The sequence below is a fragment of the Physeter macrocephalus genome, chromosome 7 (assembly GCF_002837175.3).
Source record: "Physeter macrocephalus isolate SW-GA chromosome 7, ASM283717v5, whole genome shotgun sequence".
Lineage (NCBI taxonomy): Eukaryota > Metazoa > Chordata > Mammalia > Artiodactyla > Physeteridae > Physeter > Physeter macrocephalus.
The window spans coordinates 99,318,779-99,340,646 of record NC_041220.1 but is presented as its reverse complement, the minus strand read 5'-3'; the positions used below and the strand labels follow the sequence as shown (position 1 = coordinate 99,340,646).

Genomic DNA, 21,868 nt, shown 5'->3' with positions numbered 1-21,868 from the left:
AAAAAAAAAAAAAAAAAAAAAAAAAAACCACCTAAGAAATGCTTATAAGGAATTGGAAAGATAAAAATTATTAAGACAGTCTTTGCCTCCAAGGAGTTCAAAATCTACTAAAATCAATACTCTTGGATATGATGGAATAATACTTAAAATTGACAAAGAAGGTAGAAATCATTTCACAGAATCAAAATTATCCTTAAAAATCTCTTAAATAGCCCACCAGTACAGTGTATACTTATGGTCTGCAGTCTCACACATTATTATTATTATTATTTTTTTTTTTTTGTGGTATGTGTAGAAACTGAGAGCTATTAAAAAAACAGTAAATTTGCTTATCTCCCATCTCATGGCCCCTATGGGGGGACCAAGGGAAGCCACAGGTATTCTGACAAAGTAGAACAGTGGACAGATACCCACATGACAGAGATTTTTATTTTTCACACTTGGCATGAAATATCTGCTGTGGGATGCTGATGCATTTGACACTTCTAGAAGTAGGACTTATGCAAGTGTTTTGATAAAAAGACACTCAGTCAATCAGGCTTGGGAAAAAGTATCACAATAAACAATGAATGGAGTATGAACAAACCTAGCATATTCTTCTGTTAACTTCAAGGAGTTAAAAGAAATGTTGACTGTAAAGCAAAAAGTCTTACAGCTTGCTAAGGAGGCTGGGTTTAATGAAGTGGACCATGGAAATGTTAACTGTTAACATCACATAGTGAAGAGTTTATGATTAGAAAATCTTTCCACTTGATGCTCATCATTTGTCAGGCAAAGATAAAGGAGTCACAAATACTTGACACCAAATCTTTTAAAAAAATTTTAGATCATGCAGATAAAATGTTTGTTCACACTAGTGAGTCTGATCATGATATGAGAAGACTCCACACATTAAAGGGTGACCAGGAGCTGAAAAACTACAAGTGAAGGGAACTTAAATAGTTCATCCATTTTTAAAAGAAGTTTTTAAAAAAATCCCAGTGCCTTTTCTGTGGCTTCAGCTGATGGTTCAGATAAGCTAGTTCCATGGATTCAGACATGGATGAACCTTAGGCATTTAATTCACCTGTTCACTACTTCATGAGCTCATTCTGACTTAATACTACTCATCACCCAACAGCAACAGGAACTAAGCCTCCATCTCTTTTATTACCATCAAACTTCATGCAGGCAACTCTTTAATCCATTAATTAAACATTTTAAAAATGCTTTTTTGATTATTTTACTAAGTACTATTAATAATCATTAACTATCTTACATTATTTAATCAGTTGTTTACATAGTAGTACATGTTGCTTCGTCAAGTTATTTAACTGTTACTTCTTTGTATGTAAGTAAAGGCACAGAGTTAAATAATCTCCAAATCCCCTATCTGCTTTTAAATGCTATAATTTTACCTTGGTCTTAAAAGGAAAATAATCTGTAAAACGGAGGGATGGGAGTGGCGATCACCTCCTACATGACTGATCTATAACTTTTCAAAACTGATATTAGCTTTAACTCCTGAAATGTATTTCCCCCAGGTTTTCTGTAGTTTGAGTTTGATACCCTATTTTTTTTTCTTTTTAGCGTTTGCTCAAATGTTATTTGACTACCCTTTTTAAGACTGCAATTCCCACCTCTACCCTGGCATTCCCGAAGCTCCTTTCCCTGCTTTGCCTCCACAGCACCTACATATATATTTATATCCAGCATGTGTGTAAGGTGTGTGTGTGTATGTGTGTGTGCACGCGTGCATGCACGCATTCACATTCAACCACAAACAGAATTTACTTGCTTACTGTCTGCTTCCCCTCACTAGCACACAGAAGACAGGGATGTTTTCTGCCTTTTTTCCACTAGTATGGTACCTGGCATATAGAAGGAAACTTAGTGGAACTTTGTTGAATGAATTAACTTCTCTAACCATGGACGAGAAATATGTTTTATAAAGGCCAACATGCTAGTCTTGCTCTGGGGAAAGTCATACTCAGGGAAAGAAAGAAGTAAATTAGCAGGATTTTATGAAAGAACACATAGGTAATGACACAGCTGGTGAATTCATGAGTTACTCAAGAAAATCAGAAAAATATTCTAAAAAGATTTTTAAATGATAAATTAATACGAAACAGTTAAATAGCATGTAGTAACCATCTATTACTTCCACAAAAAAGTGCTTTTTCCAATTCAGTACTCATTATTTTGAACAGCATATACAGATTACTACATTTATTCACATACAGGCTAATTTCACTATCTGCCGTATTAGAGACAGAGCACAGGGAAGAAATACTACCCAGGGACAGATGGTAATTAAAAAAATAGGGCCCCAAATAGAATTATATCTCTTCTGAGAATTAGGTCTTCCCTCTCACCTAATAGACTACACTTCCTCAACTGAATTAGAATATGCAAAGAAATAATTTAGACAAACATCTAAAGAATTATATAAAGATAAATGAAAGAACCACTGCTTCCCCAAATTTTAAATTATGTCCTCAAAAGGTTATCAGAGTTGTGTAAAACCATTGAAAGAATAATTCAATGACTAAACATTTCTAAAAGGAATTTAGAATCACTTATATTTTCATTATTTGGGCTGATTCCTAGAACATCTTAGAATATTGGAACTTTCTTATCACATGCAAGGACTCATTAAAGACTTTGCTAAAAGATCTAGCAAACTACAGCTATAAGTAACATTTTTTTAAAAATGGATAGACAATCATGATTTTAAAGCATTACTGTTGATCTTTAAAATATTCCTCTTCTAGATTAGTGGTAGGACGGGAATAAACACAGACCTACTAGAGCATGGACCTGAGGACATGGGGAGGGGGAAGGGTAAGCTGTGACGAAGTGAGAGAGCGGCAGGGACATATATGCACTACCAAATGTAAATTAGATAGCTAGTGGGAAGCTGCCGCATGGCACAGGGAGATCACCTCTGTGCTTTGTGACCACCGAGTGGGGTGGGAGGGAGGGAGACGCAAGAGGGAAGGGATATGGGAACATATGTATATGTATAACTGATTCACTTTGTTGTAAAGGAGAAACTAACACACTATTGTAAAACAGTTATACTCCAATAAAGATGTTAAAAAAAATATTCCTCTTCTACATGCACTCAATTAAGTTATGAGTTTTAACTGTACCAGCTATAATTCTAGGTGCTGAGGATATAGCAAAATAGACAAAATCCCTGTCTTATTGTTCTTATATTCTAGAAGTGGCAGATAACAAACAGATATTAAAAGAGGAGTCAGGGAAACAAACAGACAAATGAAAAGGAGAATGACGGGAAAGAGACTGACCGAAAAAATTATCATAAATGGGGTGGTTGGGGCAATGAGTGGTCAGGCCAGGGTAATGTTTGGTAATATGAAGGAGTGCAATGCTCAGGTGTAAACAAGGATTCCAGACAGAGGTAACAGCAACAGCAAGTAGGAATACCCTGAGATGGGAATAAGGTTAGCACATCTGAGGAAAAGCAAAAAGCCAGAGTCTGCAAAAGAATAAACAATAAGAGATGTGGCTAAAGAGGAGGCAAAAGTAGGCCATGTAGATTGAATTTTTGATAAATTTTACTTTCAGTGACATGCAAAGCCATTGGAAGCTTTTGGGCAGAGGAATAATGTCCTGGTTTAGGCTTCAGAAATATCATTTTGCCTTCTGTGTAGAAAAAATGAATTGGTAGGGAAGAGAAAAGTAGAAGAAGAGACACCGGTTAGGAGGCTCTTTAAGTAGTATATGCCAGAGATGAAGTGCCTTGGATTAGGATGGCAGCTATGGAAATGGTTTGAAGGTAGAACCAATGGGAGTTGATGATAGGTTGAATGTGGGTACAGAGGATACTGAGGAATCAAGAAAAGCTCCTAGCTTGGGGGCTGACCAACTGGGGTCAAGGGTGATACTTTTTACTAAGATAGGATAGGCTGGGGCAGGGGAAGGTTTGGGGAGAGTAAACTCAAGTGTTCTGTTTTAGATAGGTCATTCTGAGATGCCTACTGAATATTCTACTGAAGAATACCAAGTGGACAGATATAAGAGAGTAAAGCTAGAGAAAAGATTAGGATTAGATATAATCCTATAATATTCAGGTGTCATCAACACATACATTGTAATTAAACCCACTGGATGAAATGATGCCATCAAGTAAGAGAGGCATATTGAGAAGAAAAGACAACTGAGGACTAATTCCTAGGCTCTTCAATATTTAAAGGTAAAAAAGACAAAAAGCAAGCAAGGAGCATGTGAAAGAAGTAATCTGCAAGACGGGGGAAAAATTAAAAGAATATAATTTCCTAGAAACCAGGATTAAGGAAGTGATCATCCCTATCAAATGATGCTGAAAAGCTGAATAAGGTGAGAACTGATAACTTTCCTCTGAATAGTACAAGACGGAATTACCAATGAAACTGATAAAACAATTTCAGTGGAGTAGTAGAAAAGAAAGTCTAACTGGGATGGGTTGAAAAGAAAAGGGGAGTTGAGAAGTGAAGATGGTAAAAGTACAGAAAATAAATATCTACTACATGTCAGATGCTTGAGATATCTCAGCAGGCAAAAATACAAAAATCTAATTCTTCATAGTGCTTATATTCTAGCAAAAGGAATAAGACAATGAACAATAAAAATAAAAGAAATAAGTAAATTATATAATATGTTAGAAGGTGATTGTGCTACAAAAAGGAAGCATAATTTTTAGCTGTGAACTTTTGAGGAGAAGGATATAAAATAACCACCTGTAACAGAGGAAAGGGACTAGGTGAGACTTAGAAAGTCAGCATAATAGGGTGTTTTACTTTAGTCAAGTTCAGCTGTTCCAGGGTAAGTGTGTAAGATATTGAGAATAGGGTTAAAACACAGATAAGGTTCTGACAAGCAAATATGACAAAGGAAAAGAGAAGCAAGGGAGTTAAAATTTTACAGAAAGATGACTACAGCAATTGAGCACAGTATCTGAGCTGAGTAGGGAGAGACGTGAAGTCGTAAGACAATAATAGTGAGAAGTGGTATGGTCAATAGATTGGGGGTTGCAAGGAGGTTAAAAAAATACTGGGATGACTACTGAAATAAAATGGTAGTAGAAATAGGGATGGTTGAAATTATATTTGTGAGGTGGCAAAGGTCTAGGGATGATCATGGGAAAGGTGGTTGGAGTGGAATGGAGGAAAAGATCATTGGAAATGAAGGGGTCAAGTAACTGAGAGGCCAGAATGTAGAACGTAACAGCTACATAGAAATTGAAGTCACCAAGAACTAAGATGAGGGGAAGAAAGTGAAAAGGCTGGTAGAGGTGTGCAACATGATAATATGGATGGAATATTTAGATATTCCAAACAAGCTCAGGGTTTGGAGTGAGGATGGCAAATAAATGATTGGAAAGCAGCTATAAAGATCTCAGAAGTTGCTTGTTAATTTTATCACCTCCATATTACATAAAGCAAGGAATTAAAAACATCCAGCAAGGGAAAGGTCTACGAAAGCATCTTTTATGAATATATAGGTTTCACTTAAAGCAATAAAGTAAAGGGAACATTAAGAGAAAAGACTGAGGATATAGGGGATTGCTGATGAAAGACCACAAGTTCCAGAAGACACAGTGGAAAAAATTTGGGTGCTTGTAAAGGTGTAAATGACTGGGTCAAATTACAGATTAAAAAAGACAAAAGGAGATAAGAATCCATGTGACGATGAATGAATGACCTGATAGTCGGCCTTTAATTCCTGCTATGGATGGTGTTGCAGGCAGAAAGGTGATTTTAACAGAAATGATTAAAATCTTAAATACAGTTATAATTTTAAGTGTGTTCTTAGAATTTTATTCATATCCTCTACATGGCAAAATAAGAAAAATCTTTTCAAGAACACCTCTGGATTGTGGCTCATAATGGTATGTGGATTATTTTATGACACTAACATACAGTTCCCTGAGAGTTCTAAAAAGGCAGCCCACATATAAAGAGAAAGTCAATGTATGACCACATGTTATCACAAAGGCACATTTGTATAAGAAACGCTTAGGGCCTGAATGAATCAGGTCAAATTTACATAGTCATTCAAGGATACCTGCATTTAGAGAAAAGCAATCTAAAAGATTAACACTCCTGTTTCTAAGAAGTCAAATGTTTTAGTATCAGTCATAATCCAATTAATTAATAAGCAGTATTAATATTTATTTCATGCTTAAAATCCAATTAATTAATAAGCAGTATTAATATTTATTTTCATGCTTAAAAATTAAAAGTTTAAAACGGAAAGGATCTGTGTTCAAAAAAGGCATGAAAAACTTTATATAAAACCTAGCTATCAATTAATTTAAGCGGGAAAGGTTGGTTAATAGCAGCTTTCAACTATATATCAAGAAGGTCTTCGAAAAGAAAAGGCCAGGATAGTAGTTACATGAATGCTCAATGTGTGTGTGGGGGGGGTAAAGATAAAGTAGGAAAAACATTATATTTTGATGAAGGAAGGCTTTATTTTGTTATATACACTTAGCAGTATGATTCATTCAGCTACAATGTACATACTATCTGTCCAATTTAGTCAAGTAGCCTTCTTTAACTGAAAAATAAAAGATGAGATATCTTCCTGAATCGTAAGCCAGTGATTTACACTGCTTCAGGTGATCAGAGAATGTGAAGCCAAAGTCAAAATAGTTTAGTTCATATCCTATGGGGACAGCTTCAGAAAAGGCATTTTATATCTATATGCCTATGTTTACCCACATTTCAAAACAAATAAACTGACTGATATTCAGGCTATACACAGTAATAAACTTAAGTACAAAGTAGGAAAAGATAAACAATATATACACGCTAAATAATTTTCTTCTTCAAATAAAACAAATAAGCACTAATACCACTGAATATGTAGAGAAACTGGAAGATATATGGACAGTTTATCTTAGTACTCATTCATTCACTCAAAAATATTTATTGAAGATCTAAGATGTGACAAGTACTATTCCAGATACTGAGGATTCTGCAATTAACAAAACAGAAGTCCCTACTATCATGGAGGTTTCATTCTACTCTAGCACTCTAGACAATTGTCTAGGTTAACCTCTAGAAGGAATTCAATTTTGAAACATTTCTAAAGTAAAGAATATACAAAATTAGTTAAAAGTTCACCTCTGCACTAAAATATCCACTCCCCTGACTGTACTTACTCAACCCTACAAGAGTATTTTTGACTGGCTTCTAATTATAAGGGATAGTCCAAACTGTATTTAGATTAAGTAATAAGTTTTCTCCAATTATTAAATACTATAAGGGAACTAATCACTAAAGCTGTTCATGTTCATATAAAGCAAAGATGGAATGCTCTGTATGTCTCATAGGTCCTCTCTAGCCTGCCTAATTCAATTAAAATAATCCTAATTCTAGGCTGCTAAGTAGTAGAGAACAGGAACGATTTTCTACTTAATACTTAGAATCTAAGTGTTCCTCACATAGAACATCTTTGACCTTTTTAAATTTCTTCCAAGGATTCAAACGTTCACAACACAAAACTTCTCTGAGTTTCATTACCTCTGTCTGTTAAAATGATAACAAGAGTACCTATCTCTTAACAGTGTTTGGGGATTAAATGAGATAAGTCACAAAACGGGCTTAGTGTTCAATCATAATTGATGACATCAACCACCTTAATTATCCTAAGTGTGAGTTCTCAATAATAGCAGCTTACATCATCAACTTCCATAAAACTATAGTTAAGAAAGATAATAAACAAGCTACAATAAGGATATTAAAAGATTTCTCTATGTTTTGGCAAGATGATCACATGCTTATGCTACTCAAACTAAGCAACAGATTTAAAGTATCAGTAATACTAATGTTACTAATATGCAGCATTCCTAAAAATGACCGAGTTTGAGAAATTTTCAGGAATCAAATAAAAACTTCACTAACAAGATGCTTTATTACCATTTTATTTGCTTCCGAAGACTCGGAAGTATTTCCTATCTTTAAAAACACATTTTTTGCCTTTTATTTCAAAGTAAAGTTAAAAGAACTTACTAAATAAATAAACAAATACACAAACAAAGGAGTTAAGACCATTTAAAAGATACTGTTATTATCTTCTAGTCTCATCTTGGTCAGACCATATTGGAAATCTCGAAAATGATTTCATTCAAAGAAATTAAAAACAAACAACAGAAACAAACCCAAGTAAACAAGTAGAAAAGTCCTTATGTTTAATTAAATCTGGAAAGTGATGATGAACTACAAATAAAGAAATTAACAAAGACAAAAATACTGAAGACTTGAAGTAAAGCAAAAATACTACTAATAAGAATCTTTCATTTAAAAACTCTGTGATCCTTCAAAGATCTTGAAGAAAACCAAAAAAATCCCCAAATGGAGAGGTCACTAAATATCCATGAACACTCACCCAACCATTGGTAGGAGACCTCTTGGAGACCCAGATGCTTGAATCAGCTGAAATAGTACCAAGTTTTTACTGATTACTCTTAACAGGGCAATGGAGCACAGGCTAACTCCATACTATCAAATATTAAAAGGCATTATTATTGATTAATTTCTACCTACTACCATTACAAATTATTCAAAGGAGGAGGCGACTGAGTAAGTTCTAAGGTGAGTGAAACTTACTGCATGCATGTGTGTAAATGCATACATTTTCTCCAGCTCTCTTTGTGATGTAAGTCTGATATAATTCTTATAAATATAAATATACAGGCAGAATAAAATTTTCTAAGTTAATATAAAATTCTTAAAGAAATCATGTAAATAATTTTTATATTGGTTCATAAAGAAAATTTTAAGAAAACAATTTGTTTTTTTTAAAGATACTGCCAATTTCTCAATACTAAGTACTCTGGTAACACACAGGAAAAGATTTTCAGTCCCCTGCACTTAAAAAAATATACAGTTCTTAACTTTAGGCCTTTTAATATACTAATGGTTCTTCTCATCAAGGATTTTCATATTTCAACACATAAAAGAACTCGCAACAGTAAGACGAAACAAAAGCTTCCTTTCTCAAAGGTGAGGACTATATTCAACATTATAGATTAAAACCTGTAAGTTATCTATTTAACAGAAAATATCTGATGTTACCTAATTTAAAAGAGGAGTAAAAGCACTATCAATACTTAGATGAAAATACAGTAATGTTTTCCTCAATCTCAGGAAGCTGGGAGGTACAGTGATCCTCCCACCACCACCCTTCATTCCCCCTACACCATGACTTACTCCAAAGGTCTATGTGATAAAAATTAAGACACTCTACTACTGTGCAAATGGCCAAGAACAAAAAATGGAAGGGTCTATATTTCTGTATTTTTCTCAAGTAACTCAAGATATAAAAGTAACTTCTGCCTGATACATGTGTATCAAGCAAGAAAACAAGTGACAACAGCACTCATTTGGATTAAATGTTTAGATAGACAGGAAGCAAAGAACAACACTGACATTGTAATGTCAAGTAAGCACATTCAAAGAAATGTGTTCAAAGAAACACTGAATCTCAAGCCAGCAAATATACTACCAACCTGGCTGATAAATGATTTAACTGTTACATTTCTATAAACAGCTTTGCAATATATTATATCTATCACTTATTGAACACGAAAGAACTTCTGAAGTCAGAAACAAAATAAGGAAGACCAGAAGCATATAAAATTTTCTTCTGCCTATAGTAGATTAAGAAAATAAAAGTCAGGGAGAGATTTGAGAATAGAATGGTGAAAAGGAAAGCCTAATAGAAGACTAGCTCTACAGTGATTGCAAATCCTAATGTCCCTAAAATATGAAGAAAAACTAAGGACAAAGAAGGAAATAATCAAGAATGGAGTAGAGACTGACATATTAAAAACTTGTGTGAGAGAAAAATTCAAACATTTTAGATGTCTATTGCAAATTTTAAATGACAAAGTATATCAATATTACCTTTCTTTCGAAAGAGTGCATTTAGGTAATTTTCTGCTTGGCATTCAATCTTTTCAGTGTTGGACTGGCCCTGAGATGATAGTTCCTCTGTTGGTGTCGACTGTGAAGAATCAAGAGATGGTATACAATCCTAAAATTAGAAGAAAACAACATAAAAAAATCACTTTTTATTTAAACATGGGACTCCATTTAAAATGGCAAAAAAATTCTCTAAATGTTTATTTTTTATCTTTTAAAAATATCAAATTATATACAGAACATAAAATTTGAGAAAGGAGTCAGGAAAAAAGAAATTTATCTTTGACAGAGGGACAAACTAGCCTTATTCCTTAGCAAAACTATTGTCAAAAAGGGGGTGGGGGGCAGATAAAATATATTGTTAAATAAATTCACTATATAGCATGCCAGTAATGAGAGTTTTAAGAACAAAGCAGATATGTTTATCCACTAATCTGACCAAAATGGGTGCAAGTTCTCAAATTCCCATTTCTTCTCAGCCCTTCCCACAACAGTACATAAAGAGTTAGGACTTCCCACCATGCAAGAAGATGCTGCTTGTCTAGTTTATGGCCTGTTTAAAGTAGAAACTAATAATTAATCATTTCACAGGAGATAATTATGATATCCAAAAGACTTCATGAGAAAGTAAAAGGCTAAAATGTAGTACTACATTATCCTCCAACCACTGATTCCTAAGAAATCAGACTACAGGGTGGTCTCAGACCGAACTAGGCCCACCTGTGTCTACCTAAATACAAAACAGATCTGAACTGAACTTTATTAAGTCAGAGAGCTTTAAGAAAGAAATGTGAAATAAGCAAAAAAGATGAGAATGTTGGGATTTTTACCTGCAAGTTAAGCTAAATGTTAGACTTCTAACATAAGGCTTTAAAATATTCTTCTCATTACCAAAATCAAGTATTTAAATTTCACTGTAAGTCACAAATTTTCAGAATAAATTAAGTTTAAAAAATTGTGTTACAATTGTGCAATTAGTTTAGAAATAATTTCATAGCACTAAAACTTACACTGACTGCTTCTCTCTGTAGGTTACAAAATGAACATTTTTCATCCATAGACCAGTCAGTCAGCTCTTCTGGTTCACAGTCTTCAAAAGAAGGAAAAATATTGATTAAATACACTAACTTTATTAAAACAAATAAAATTACCACTCGCCATAGCGATGGCTCATATAAAAAAAGCTAGCTACTACTAATAGTAAGGGGCAACCCCCCCAAAAAATTAAACTGGTAACATCTAGAAAGAAATACGGAGAGTAATTTTGCACTATTATCAGACAAAGTAGCAAGAACAATGAGCTGCGTTATAAATTAATTTTCCAACAACAGAATTTTAAGTATCATCTAGCCTTCTGATTCAATTTATCATTGTCTATTAATGTTTATTTTCACTATGAAAGAACCCAGAACAAACAGGGAGATATGGGGATAAAGGAATAAATTTTGTACATCATGAAAGACAACATAAAACAGAGAAATGGAATAAAGTACCAGAAAAGCCTACAGATTTGAGAATATGGAATGCTATCCAAGAAAAAAGTAGAAATCCACTGCTAAGAAGTCAGATCAGATTTTCATTACATGCTAAAGGCTTTGTTGCAAGAGAGCAAAAAGCAAGTAAACAAGTTATATTATTCAATACCAAACATGGATTTTTTTTCACAAGAATGTTCCTTATAATCCACCTGTTGTAATATATTAGCGAGTTCGTGGAAAACATTTTCTAATGAAGGAATTTTATGAAGATATAATAACATTGCCATCCTGACTGTACTTGGTATAGACAGTGATTTTTCAAACTTTCTCCTTGCTATAGAAATTCCCTCCAATTTTTTTTCCCAAATAAGTTCATACACAGAACCTCAAATACATAAACCATTATCATCTGAGGCAGCTACATTGGACTTAATTTGAAAAGCACTGGTATACCACAGTAATTTCTCTTATACTTTTGAAATACATAATGAAACTGAATACATGTTTTCTGCTAAACTACACAGGAAATAAACTCATCCTTCTGGAATGATAATGAATAAATACTACTTAGGTTTAGCCCCTGGGATACTCTTGCATTAATCCAGATATATAGGCCAGAATAGAAGATAATATAATTTGCTGGAATATAAAGAGTATAGTGATAGCTTCCTTTGACTTTGGCAGTGCTCCAGAAATATTCCTTTTATTTATTTAAGCTTGGAAAGAGGAGGGAATGGGAACATAAGATCCAGTATGGAGTAATGGAAAGATGATTGGATTTGAAGTCTCCAAAAATCTGGAATGGAACTTATTATTTGTAGCCTTGCCAAGCCACAAAGGTTTTGTTTTAATTTCCACATCTGTAAAATAAGGATCCCATCACCTAACTTATTTGTGATCAAATTTTAAAAATATGAAAATACTTTATAAACTATAAAACATCATGCAAAGGTGAATTATTAACGAGGTAGAGTCGCTAGTCATTATTTTTTAAATCCTGTACTATCACACATATATTTAATAAGGTTAGTTTGCAGAAGACAAATTTTAATTGAATATCTGCTTAAGAAAACTGATCACTTTTTGTAAACAACCTGACAAATGAAAAGGTTTACATAACCTATACAGTTAAAAACCCAAAATTGTAGTAATGCAGGTTCATAATTTTCTCCAACCTTTCACCCAGTTAGTACAACAGAAGCATAGATTCACACTCTTGAATATAGACTGTGCAGTGTCTCTTACAGAGAGGGAGGCACAGCTTTCTGACCAATGAAATGAATATAGAAGAAGTGACAGTATACCATTCTAAGCAGAGGCTTTTAAAGGCATGGCAAATTTCCCCAATTCTCTTGAATTTCCACCATCCAACATCAGAAGAACTTGGCCCGTAAAGCCATTAATCCTTCAGTCTGGAACACGGAGTCATGAGGAGATGTTATCCCCATCCACAGCCTAGATTCCAGTGAATAAGGTCACCCATAAACATGAAACAGATTTTGGAGCTGTTTGTTATGTAGCATTACTGTAGCAAAAACTTGACTCACATGCCAAGCATAACATAATTTTGATAGATCAAGGAAATCTTACTGCTTTTAAAAATTATGGCCTCATGAATAGGGACTATGAAAGGAATCCAGCATTGGGATTTTTGAAAAATAGCTGGTAGGTCTGGAAAAGGTATTTCTGAAAAATCATTGAAAGGTTTCATAAAGTTTCAGTGATAAATATATTGACTCAAGGGACAGCAACTTTGGGTTAATTAAGACAATTACCAGTTGTAAAATAAAATTGGGCATGCTGAGATTATCCTCATTTATTTTAGTTATTTTAGGTGAAGTTCTTCAAGGAAATTCGATTAAAATAAACGCCTACATAGTTAAACAAATGGCATTGAATAATCAATGATTACATAAATGCCATTAAATGTTACTGGGTTCAGAAATCTATGAATTTACTTTAAAATATTTAGTAATTACTCTTTATATAGCAACTTTTAATTTTCAGTCCAAAGAAATGATGATGGTATACATTTTTTTATATATAGGAAAAGCGATTTTGAAAAATCACCTGGAGGCCAGACTTCTCCCTCTGTCCAGGTTGTCCTTTCAGGTCATAAAAATTAAATAAGCACTACAACAAAACACATTCATTTTATCTCTCAAACAAAATTTGACAATGATTCAGATATTCATCTCTAAAATAAGCTGTCTCTCCTTTTGAAACTTTAATACATGAAGGTATAAGCTCAAAAAGGGTCAAAATATGTACCTTATACAACTAGCCTTATTAATAAAAGGCAATGTCATATATGAAACTGATAGTAAATGAATGATAAAAATCAACCTTTCCACCATATATACATATTCCTGTGGTCAAAGTCTGGCTCCAATCATTCACCTAATTTATCTGGGAAATATAACAGTCTTTGCAATTAGAGAGCCTTGTAGTGAACCATGGTCTTTCCACATACTATTGATAGATGTGGCCTTGGGCAAGTCACTTTCTCTGAGCTTCAACTTCCTCACTGTACAATGAGGATAATAATAATTGCATCTTAAGGCTGTAGTAAAAATTAAATAAGAACATATGCAAAACACAGAAGTCTAGTAGATGTTACTTTCATTTTCTTTAAACTAATCACACTTCTTTTGAACGTTTTTATTCTCTTCAGTACCCTCAAGCCATAGAAAATAAATTTGGAGTTCCTAAAGATAAAGTTCAATGAAAAGTGAAAAAGGAGAATACTGAAATTAGATTTTTCATTAAGGTCATAAAAAACTGATTATAACTTTGTTAAAAGATACTGAACAGTAGGCAATATAATTAAAAAATAATTTTTCATTATGAAACTACATATTAACTATATTGAAAGTACAAAGGAGAAAAGAAAAACTATTCATAATCCCATCATCCAGAGATAACGATTAATAGTTTGCAATATATCCTTCCAGTTTATATTCTATACCTTTTAAAAAATTAGGATCAGCTGATTTTTTAAAGATCAATAAAATGATAAACCTCCAGCCTGGCTAACCAAGGAAAAAAAAGAGAAAATATCAGAAACGAAAGATGGGCCATCACTACTGATCCTATGAACATTAAAAGAGTAACAAAAGAATATTATGGACAACATTAGTTTCCCACAGATTTGCATAAAATGGACAAATTTCTTGAAAGACACAATCTACCAAATCTCACACACAAAAAAATACGTAACCTCAATAGGCATTTATCAAAAAAATTAAATCAATAATTAATAGCCTTCCAAAACAGAAAGCACCAGCCCAAATGGTTTCTCTATAATCTGTTCCAGAAAACAGAAGCAGAGGAAATATTTCCTAACTCATTCTTGACTCCAAAACCTGTCTGAACAGACACCTCATCCAAGACGATATGCAGATAGTAAAGAGGCATATGAAAAGGTGTTCAATATTACATTCCATCAGAGGAATGCAAATTACAACAAGATACCACTACACACCTATTAAAATGGTTAAAGTCCAAAACACTGACAACGTGAAATGCTGGTGAGGATGTAGAGCAAAAGGAACCTAAATTCACTGCTGGTGGGAACACAAAATAGTTCTTGTGTTCACTTGTGTTCTTCTCCACTCTTGAAGACAGTCTGCTTCTTACAAAGCTAAACAGAGTCTTTCCTTTTCAAAGGATCCAGCAATGGTGCTCCTAGGTATTTAACCAAATGAGTTGAAAATGTATGTTCACACAAAAACTTGCACACATATGTCTATAGCAGGTTTATTCATAATTGCCAAACCTAGGAAGTGACCAGGTCTTTCAAATAGGTGAACAAACTGTAGTCCAACCGTATAAGGCAATTTTATTGTTTTATTACACTTTGCTTTACTGCACTTTGCAGATATTGCATTTTTTACAAATTGAAGGTTTGTGGCAACACTGTACTGAGCAAGTCTATCAATGCCATTTTTCCAACAGCGTTTATTCACTTTTTGTCTCTGTGTCACACATTTTGGTAATTCTCACAACATTTCAAACTTTTTCATTATTATATTTGCTATGGTGATCTGTGATCAGTGACCTTTGACATTACTATTATAACCGCTTTGGGGTCCAAGAACTGTGCCGATATAAGTTGTCAAACTTAATCAATGTTCTATGTGTGTTCTTTTTTTTATTGAAGTAGAGTTGATTTATAACATTGTGTCAATTTCTGCTGTACAGCAAAGTGATTCAGTTATACATATCTATATTCTTTTTAAGATTCTTTTCCATTATGGTTTATCACAAGATATTGAATATAGTTCCCTGCGCTATACAATAGGACCTTGTTGTTTATCCATTCTATATATAGTGGTCTGCGTCTGCTAACCCCAAACTCCCAATCCATCCCTCCCCCGCCCACTCCCTCTTGGCAACCACAAGTCTGTTTCCTATGTCTGTGAGTCTGTTTCTATTTCATAGATAAGTTCATTTGTGTCATATTTTAGATTCCACATATAAGTGATATCATATGGTTATTTGTCTTTCTCTTTCTGACTTCACTTAGTATGATAATCTCTAAGTCCATCCATGTTGCTGCAAATAGTATTATTTCATTCTTTTTTATGGTTGAGTAATATTCCATTGTGTATATATACCACATCTTCTTTATCCATTCATCTGTCAGTGGACATTTAGGTTGCTTCCATGTCTTGGCTATTGTGAATAGTGCTGGTATGAACATAGGGACGCATGTGCCTTTTTGAATTATAGTTTTGTCTGGATGTATGCTGAGGAGTAGGACTGCAGAATCATATGACAACTCTATTTTTAGTTTTTAGAGGAACCTCCATACTGTTTTCCATAGTGGCTGCACCAACTTACATTCCCAGCAACAGCATAGGAAGGTTCCCTTTTCTCCACACCCTCTCCAGCCATTTGTTAATTGTAGACTTTTTAATAATGGCCATTCTAACTGGTCTGAGGTGGTACATAATTATAGTTTTGATTTGTATTTCTCTAATAATTAGTGATGCTGAGCATCTTATCATGTGCCTGTTGGCCATCTGTATGTCTTCTTTGGGGAAATATCTATTTAGGTGTTCTACCCAGTTTTCAACTGGGTTTTTTGTTTTTTTGTTGTTGAGTTATATAAGATGTTTGTGTATTGTGGAAATTAAGGCCTTGTCGGTCACGTGATTTGCGAATATTTTCTCCCACTCTGTAAGTCGCCTTTTCGTTTTGCTTATGGTTCCCTTTGCTGTACAAAAGCTTTTAAGTTTGATTAGGTCTCATTTGCTTATTTTTGCTTTTATTCCTATTGCCTTGGGAGACTGACCTAAGAAAACATTGGTAGGATTTAAGTCAGAGAATGGTTTGCCTGTGTTCTCTTCTAGGAATTTTATGGTGTCATTTCTTATGTTTAAGTATTTAAGACATTTTGAGTTATTTTTGTGTATGGTGTGAGGACGTGTTCTAACTTCATTAATTTGCATGCGGCTGTCCAATGGTCCCAGTACCACTTGCTGAAGAGACAGTCTTTTTTCCACTGTATATTCCTTGTGTGTGTGTTCTGACTGCTCCACCAACTGGCCTGTCCCCAACATCTCTCCCTCTTGCTGGGCCTCCCTATTCCCTGAAACACAACAATATTGAAATTTAGACCAATTAATAACCCTACAATGGCCTCTAAGAGTTCAAGTGAAAGGAATAGCAACAAGTCTCTCGCTTTAAATCAAAAGCTAGAAATGATTAAGCTTAGTGAGGAAAGCATATCAAAAGCTGAGACAGGCTGTAAGCTAGGCCACTTGTGCCAAACAGTCAAGCTGTGAATGCAAAGGAAAAGTTCTTAAAGGAAATTAAAAGTGAACACATGAATGATAAGAAAATTTTAGTGGTCTGGATAGCCAGCCACAACATTCCCTTAAGCCACAGCCTAATCCAGAGCAAGGCCCTAATTCTTCAATTCAATGAAAGCTGAGAGAGATGAAGAAGCTGCAGGAGAAAAGTTTGGAGCTAGCAGAGATTGGTTCATGATGTTTAAGGAGGGAAGCCATCTCCATAACATAAAAGTGCAAGGTAAAGCAACAGTGCTGATGTAGAAGTTGCAGCAAGTTATCCAGATCTACCTAAGATAATCAATGAAGATGGCCACACTAAACAAGAGATTTAAAATTTAGACAAATCAGCCTCATATTAGAAGAAGATGCCATCTGGGACTTTCATAGCTAAAGAGGAGAAGTCAATGCCTGGCTTCAGAGCTTCAAAGGACAGACTGACTCTCTTGTTAGGGGCTAATGCAGCTGATAACTTGAAGTTGAAGCCAATGCTCATTTACCATTCCAAAAGTCCTCATTTACCACATTACCTGTGCTCTATAAATGGGACAACAAAGCCTGGATGACAGCACATCTGCTGACAACATGGTTTACTGAATATTTTAAGCTCACTGTTGAGACCTACTGCTCAGAAAAAAAAAATTCCTTTCAAAATGTGAATGTGACTGCTCGTTGATAATGCACCTGATCACCTAAGAGCTCTGATGGAGATGTACAACAAGATTCATGTTGTTTTCATGCCTGCCAACATAACATCCACTCTGCAGCCCACTGACCAGGAATCATTAAGAAAAACATTTCATAAGGTTATAGTTGCCATACATAGTGATTCCTCTGATGGATCTGGGCAAAGTAAACTGAAAACCTTCTGGAAAGGATTCACCATTCTAGATGCCATGAAGAACATCCATGATTCATGGGAAGAGGTCAAAATACCAACATTAACAGGAGCTTTGAAGCAGCTGATTCCAACCCTCATGGATGACTTTGAAGGGCTCCGGACTTCAGTGGAGGAGGTAACTGCAGATGTGATGGAAATAGCAAGAGAACTGGAATTAGAAGTGGAGCCTGAAAATGTGACTGAATCATTACAAACTCATGATAAAACTTCAAAGGATGAAGAGTTGCTTCTTATGGATGAGCAAAGAAAGTGTTTTCCTGAGATGGAATCTACTCCCGGTAAGATGCTGGGAAGATTGTTGAAATGACAACAAAGGATTTAGAATATCACATAAAATTAGTTGATAAAGCAATGGCAGGTTTTGAGAGGACTGACTCCAATTGTGAAAGAAGTTCTACTGTGGGTAATATGCTATCAAATAGCACTGAATGCTACAAATTGTTTGTGAAAGGAAGAGTCAATCAGTGTGGCAGACTTCATTGTTGTCTTATTTTAAGAAATCATCACAGCCATCCTAACCTTCAGCAACCAACACCCTGATGAGTCAGCAGCCATAAACATCAATGCAAGACCCTCCACCAGCAAAACAATTACAACTTGCCAAAGGCTCAAGTGATGGTTAGCATTTTTTAGCAATAAAGTCTTTTTTAACTAAGGTACATACATTGTTTTTTAGCATAATGCTATTATTGCACACTTAATAGACTACGGTACAGTGTAAACATAACTGTAGAAACCAAAAAATTTATATGCACTGGGAAACCAAAAATTCATGTGACTCACTCTATTGCGTTTTTCTCTTTATTGCAGTGGTCTGGAACTGAACCCGCAATACCTCTGAGGTATGCCTGTACACTTGGGTTAAGTCTCTGTGTACACATTGAGGAAAGCTAATATAACTTATAATAACTAACTATAAAATAGTATTAGATTCTCTGGTTTTAATATAAATAATCATCAATTCATATTAGAAAGCTACTCATTTTTTAGTTAATACTAGGGTATGGGTTCCTAGTAGGAAGAGATACTACCTATTCATTTTTCTTTCCTCATTGCTCATCACAGTTCCTAACACAAAATAAGCATTCAAAATATGTCATCCAATAAATCTTATTAAAAAGTAATTTTGTTTGCTCCATCATCATAGTGTTAACAGTTGGGGGAAAAAAAGAATATTAAGCCAAAAATATTAAATGTTGGTCAGTGGTATAAGTCAAGGATTAGCAAACCTTTACTATAATATAAACAGCCAGAGAGCAAATATTTTAGGTTTTGCAGGATATATCATCTCTGTCACAACCATTCAACTCTACTGTTGAAGGACGAAAGTAGCCATAGACAATATTTCAACAAATGAGAGGGGCTGTTTCCAATAAAACTGTACTAATTGGGCATTAAATATGGACTTCATATAGTTTTCACATGCCACAAAACATTAAATTTTCTTTTGATTTTTTTCAACTATTTAAAAACATAAAAACCATTCTTAGCTCACAGGCCATTCAAAAACAGTGGGCTGGATTTGGCCAAGATGCGATCGCTTGCATACCATTGATATAATTTCTCTTTGAAATGTGGACAGAGCTAGGGAAAAACCAATAAGGATCTATCAGCCACTTTACACCTGCCTACTGTACTCTTTTCATATTTTGTAAATATCCATAGTCAGGGGAAGTAAATCAGACGATCCTACAAATGAAAGAAAATGGTTCCCCAATAAGACATGAGAAAGGATTGACTAAAGCAGAAAACAAGAGTGAATTTCTGCTTAGAAGTCATGTGACAGCAGGAAACGTGAATTCTGGATTGGTAGAAGAGAGGCATAGAGTATGGGGAACTTTTCAGGGAGTACATAAAAATTGATGACATTCAAAGTTTCTTTGGAGAGTTTACTCCATAAAGAAATAATAGTTATGTTTTCCTCAAAAGGACAAAAAGTCCTAAGAACAGATCAAAGAAGACAGAAAGCTTTTGTTTCCAACAAATTAAAAATTAGCAACACCCAAAAGCTTTCGAAACCATTCAATCTGGAGGTGACTCTGAATAGATTTCAAGAATTAAAATATAAACTTCTCAAAACACTAATACAGATGATAAAAAGCCTTAAAATTAAAAACACACTGTATGCCAAAGTTGACTTTCAAGGTAGCACTATGAAGTTTAGAGTACATTTTTCCACAGAAACAGTAGTAGATTGGCAATGCAGTCTATTTAACTTAAATGTATTATAAAATAAAAATACTATGCATTTAATTTTATAATAAAAATAATTTAGAGTAATATACAAGGATCCCTTGGCTAGCCTATTCATCTAGTTCCTGAGTTTTGGAAAGTGAGTAACAAGGGTTCAGATTTCCAATGATTTATCTAAAAACATACACTCACCTATGTGATTCCTGCATACAGATTTGTATAATGAGAAATACCTACACTTGGTAGTCCTAACATCTAAATATTAAACCATTTTAAACAATAACAACAAAGAAAGCACACTTATTTAAGAAGAGGATAAGAAAAAAGCTGGAGATGTCTATAATGGATAGCTTCTACATGCCTTTTCAAAGGCTCTACACTTTGATAGCTCTGTTGTAACCTTCCTTCAAAATGTATGGCTGTCTTTATCTTTGCACAGATACAGATTTATTACTACAATTAATATTATCCCTCTTAAGCCTGAAACTTTGATTAGAAATCTTTTTTTTAAATTCAAAAAAGCAAAGAAAAGGAGGAAGAATTTACCTAAGAAACCTGGAGAAAAGTTAGAACATCTGGGGTGAAAAAGGGCAACATCAATATGTGCCTATGTGTGAGAAGAAGATTGAGCTCCAAAGCTTAGCTAATTTTGTAAATCCTCCCACCAAAAAAAGCACAGAAGAGGATATAAGGTACAAGATCTATGAGAATTAAAAGAATAAATGGAATGAGGTATAAGCAACAGTGTATTTAATTAATTAAATTAATTACCATAGATCTACAATGTAATACTGTGCTGCCATTAAGAATGATGATCCAGAACTTTATATACCCAAATGATACACTAGTGAACAAAATCAGTAGGCACAAAAAACTATATACACTGGGCTTCCCTGGTGGTGCAGTGGTTGAGAGTTCGCCTGTCGATGCAGGGGACACGGGTTCGTGCCCCGGTCCGGCAGGATCCCACATGCCGCGGAGCGGCTGGGCCCGTGAGCCATGGCCGCTGAGCCTGCGCGTCCAGAGCCTGTGCTCCGCAACGGGAGAGGCCACAACAGTGAGAGGCCCACGTACCGTAAAAAAAAGCACAACTATATACACTGCATATACAGTATGTACTACTTTAATAAAAGAATGAATACATCCAAACATATATTTTAAATTTATATAAAAATGGTGAAGGTTATCTGTGGGTCGTGGAACTAGGAGTAATTTTTTTCTTTCTCATTTATTTGTATTCTCTGATTTCCAAAAATGAACATATGTTACTTGTATGCTAAGGAACTACTAGCCTAAATATAAAATCCAAGAATTTATTTCATTAGGACATTCTGCCCTTTATGTAATAAACTAATTTCTGAAGACATAAATATATACACACATAACTATATAAATAAATAAATGACAGTGAGGGAAACAAGACGCTTAGAGATACAAGTTGCAACTTGGGTTATCAGAAGGCAATTAAGTATAATGCTGACTTCTGATGTGAATGAGGACAGCAGATTGTAAAAGAAAGGTTGAAGAAATATCAAGCACAGGTTAAATTCTTGTTTCTTCGGATTTTTCCTTTCTTCATTT

At 34.4% G+C, this 21,868-nt stretch overlaps 1 protein-coding gene across 10 annotated transcripts in view; it reads right to left on the bottom strand.

Moving 5' to 3' along the window:
* LCORL (ligand dependent nuclear receptor corepressor like) overlaps positions 1 to 21,868 on the bottom strand; it is a 188,351-nt gene that overhangs the window by 103,166 nt on the left and 63,317 nt on the right. For 4 of the 10 annotated variants that reach the window (XM_024119429.3, XM_055086125.1, XM_028492121.2 and 1 more), the window contains exons 3-4: positions 10,928 to 11,007; positions 9,900 to 10,029 (exon numbers count right to left, since the gene is read on the bottom strand). In XM_024119429.3, the coding sequence (XP_023975197.1) occupies positions 9,900 to 10,029; positions 10,928 to 11,007 (210 nt within the window). Of the gene's footprint in view, positions 1 to 8,379; positions 8,420 to 9,899; positions 10,030 to 10,927; positions 11,008 to 12,699; positions 12,818 to 18,015; positions 18,214 to 21,868 lie in introns of those variants that run through there. The other 6 variants (XM_055086126.1, XM_055086127.1, XM_028492105.1 and 3 more) reach the window with 5 other exon arrangements.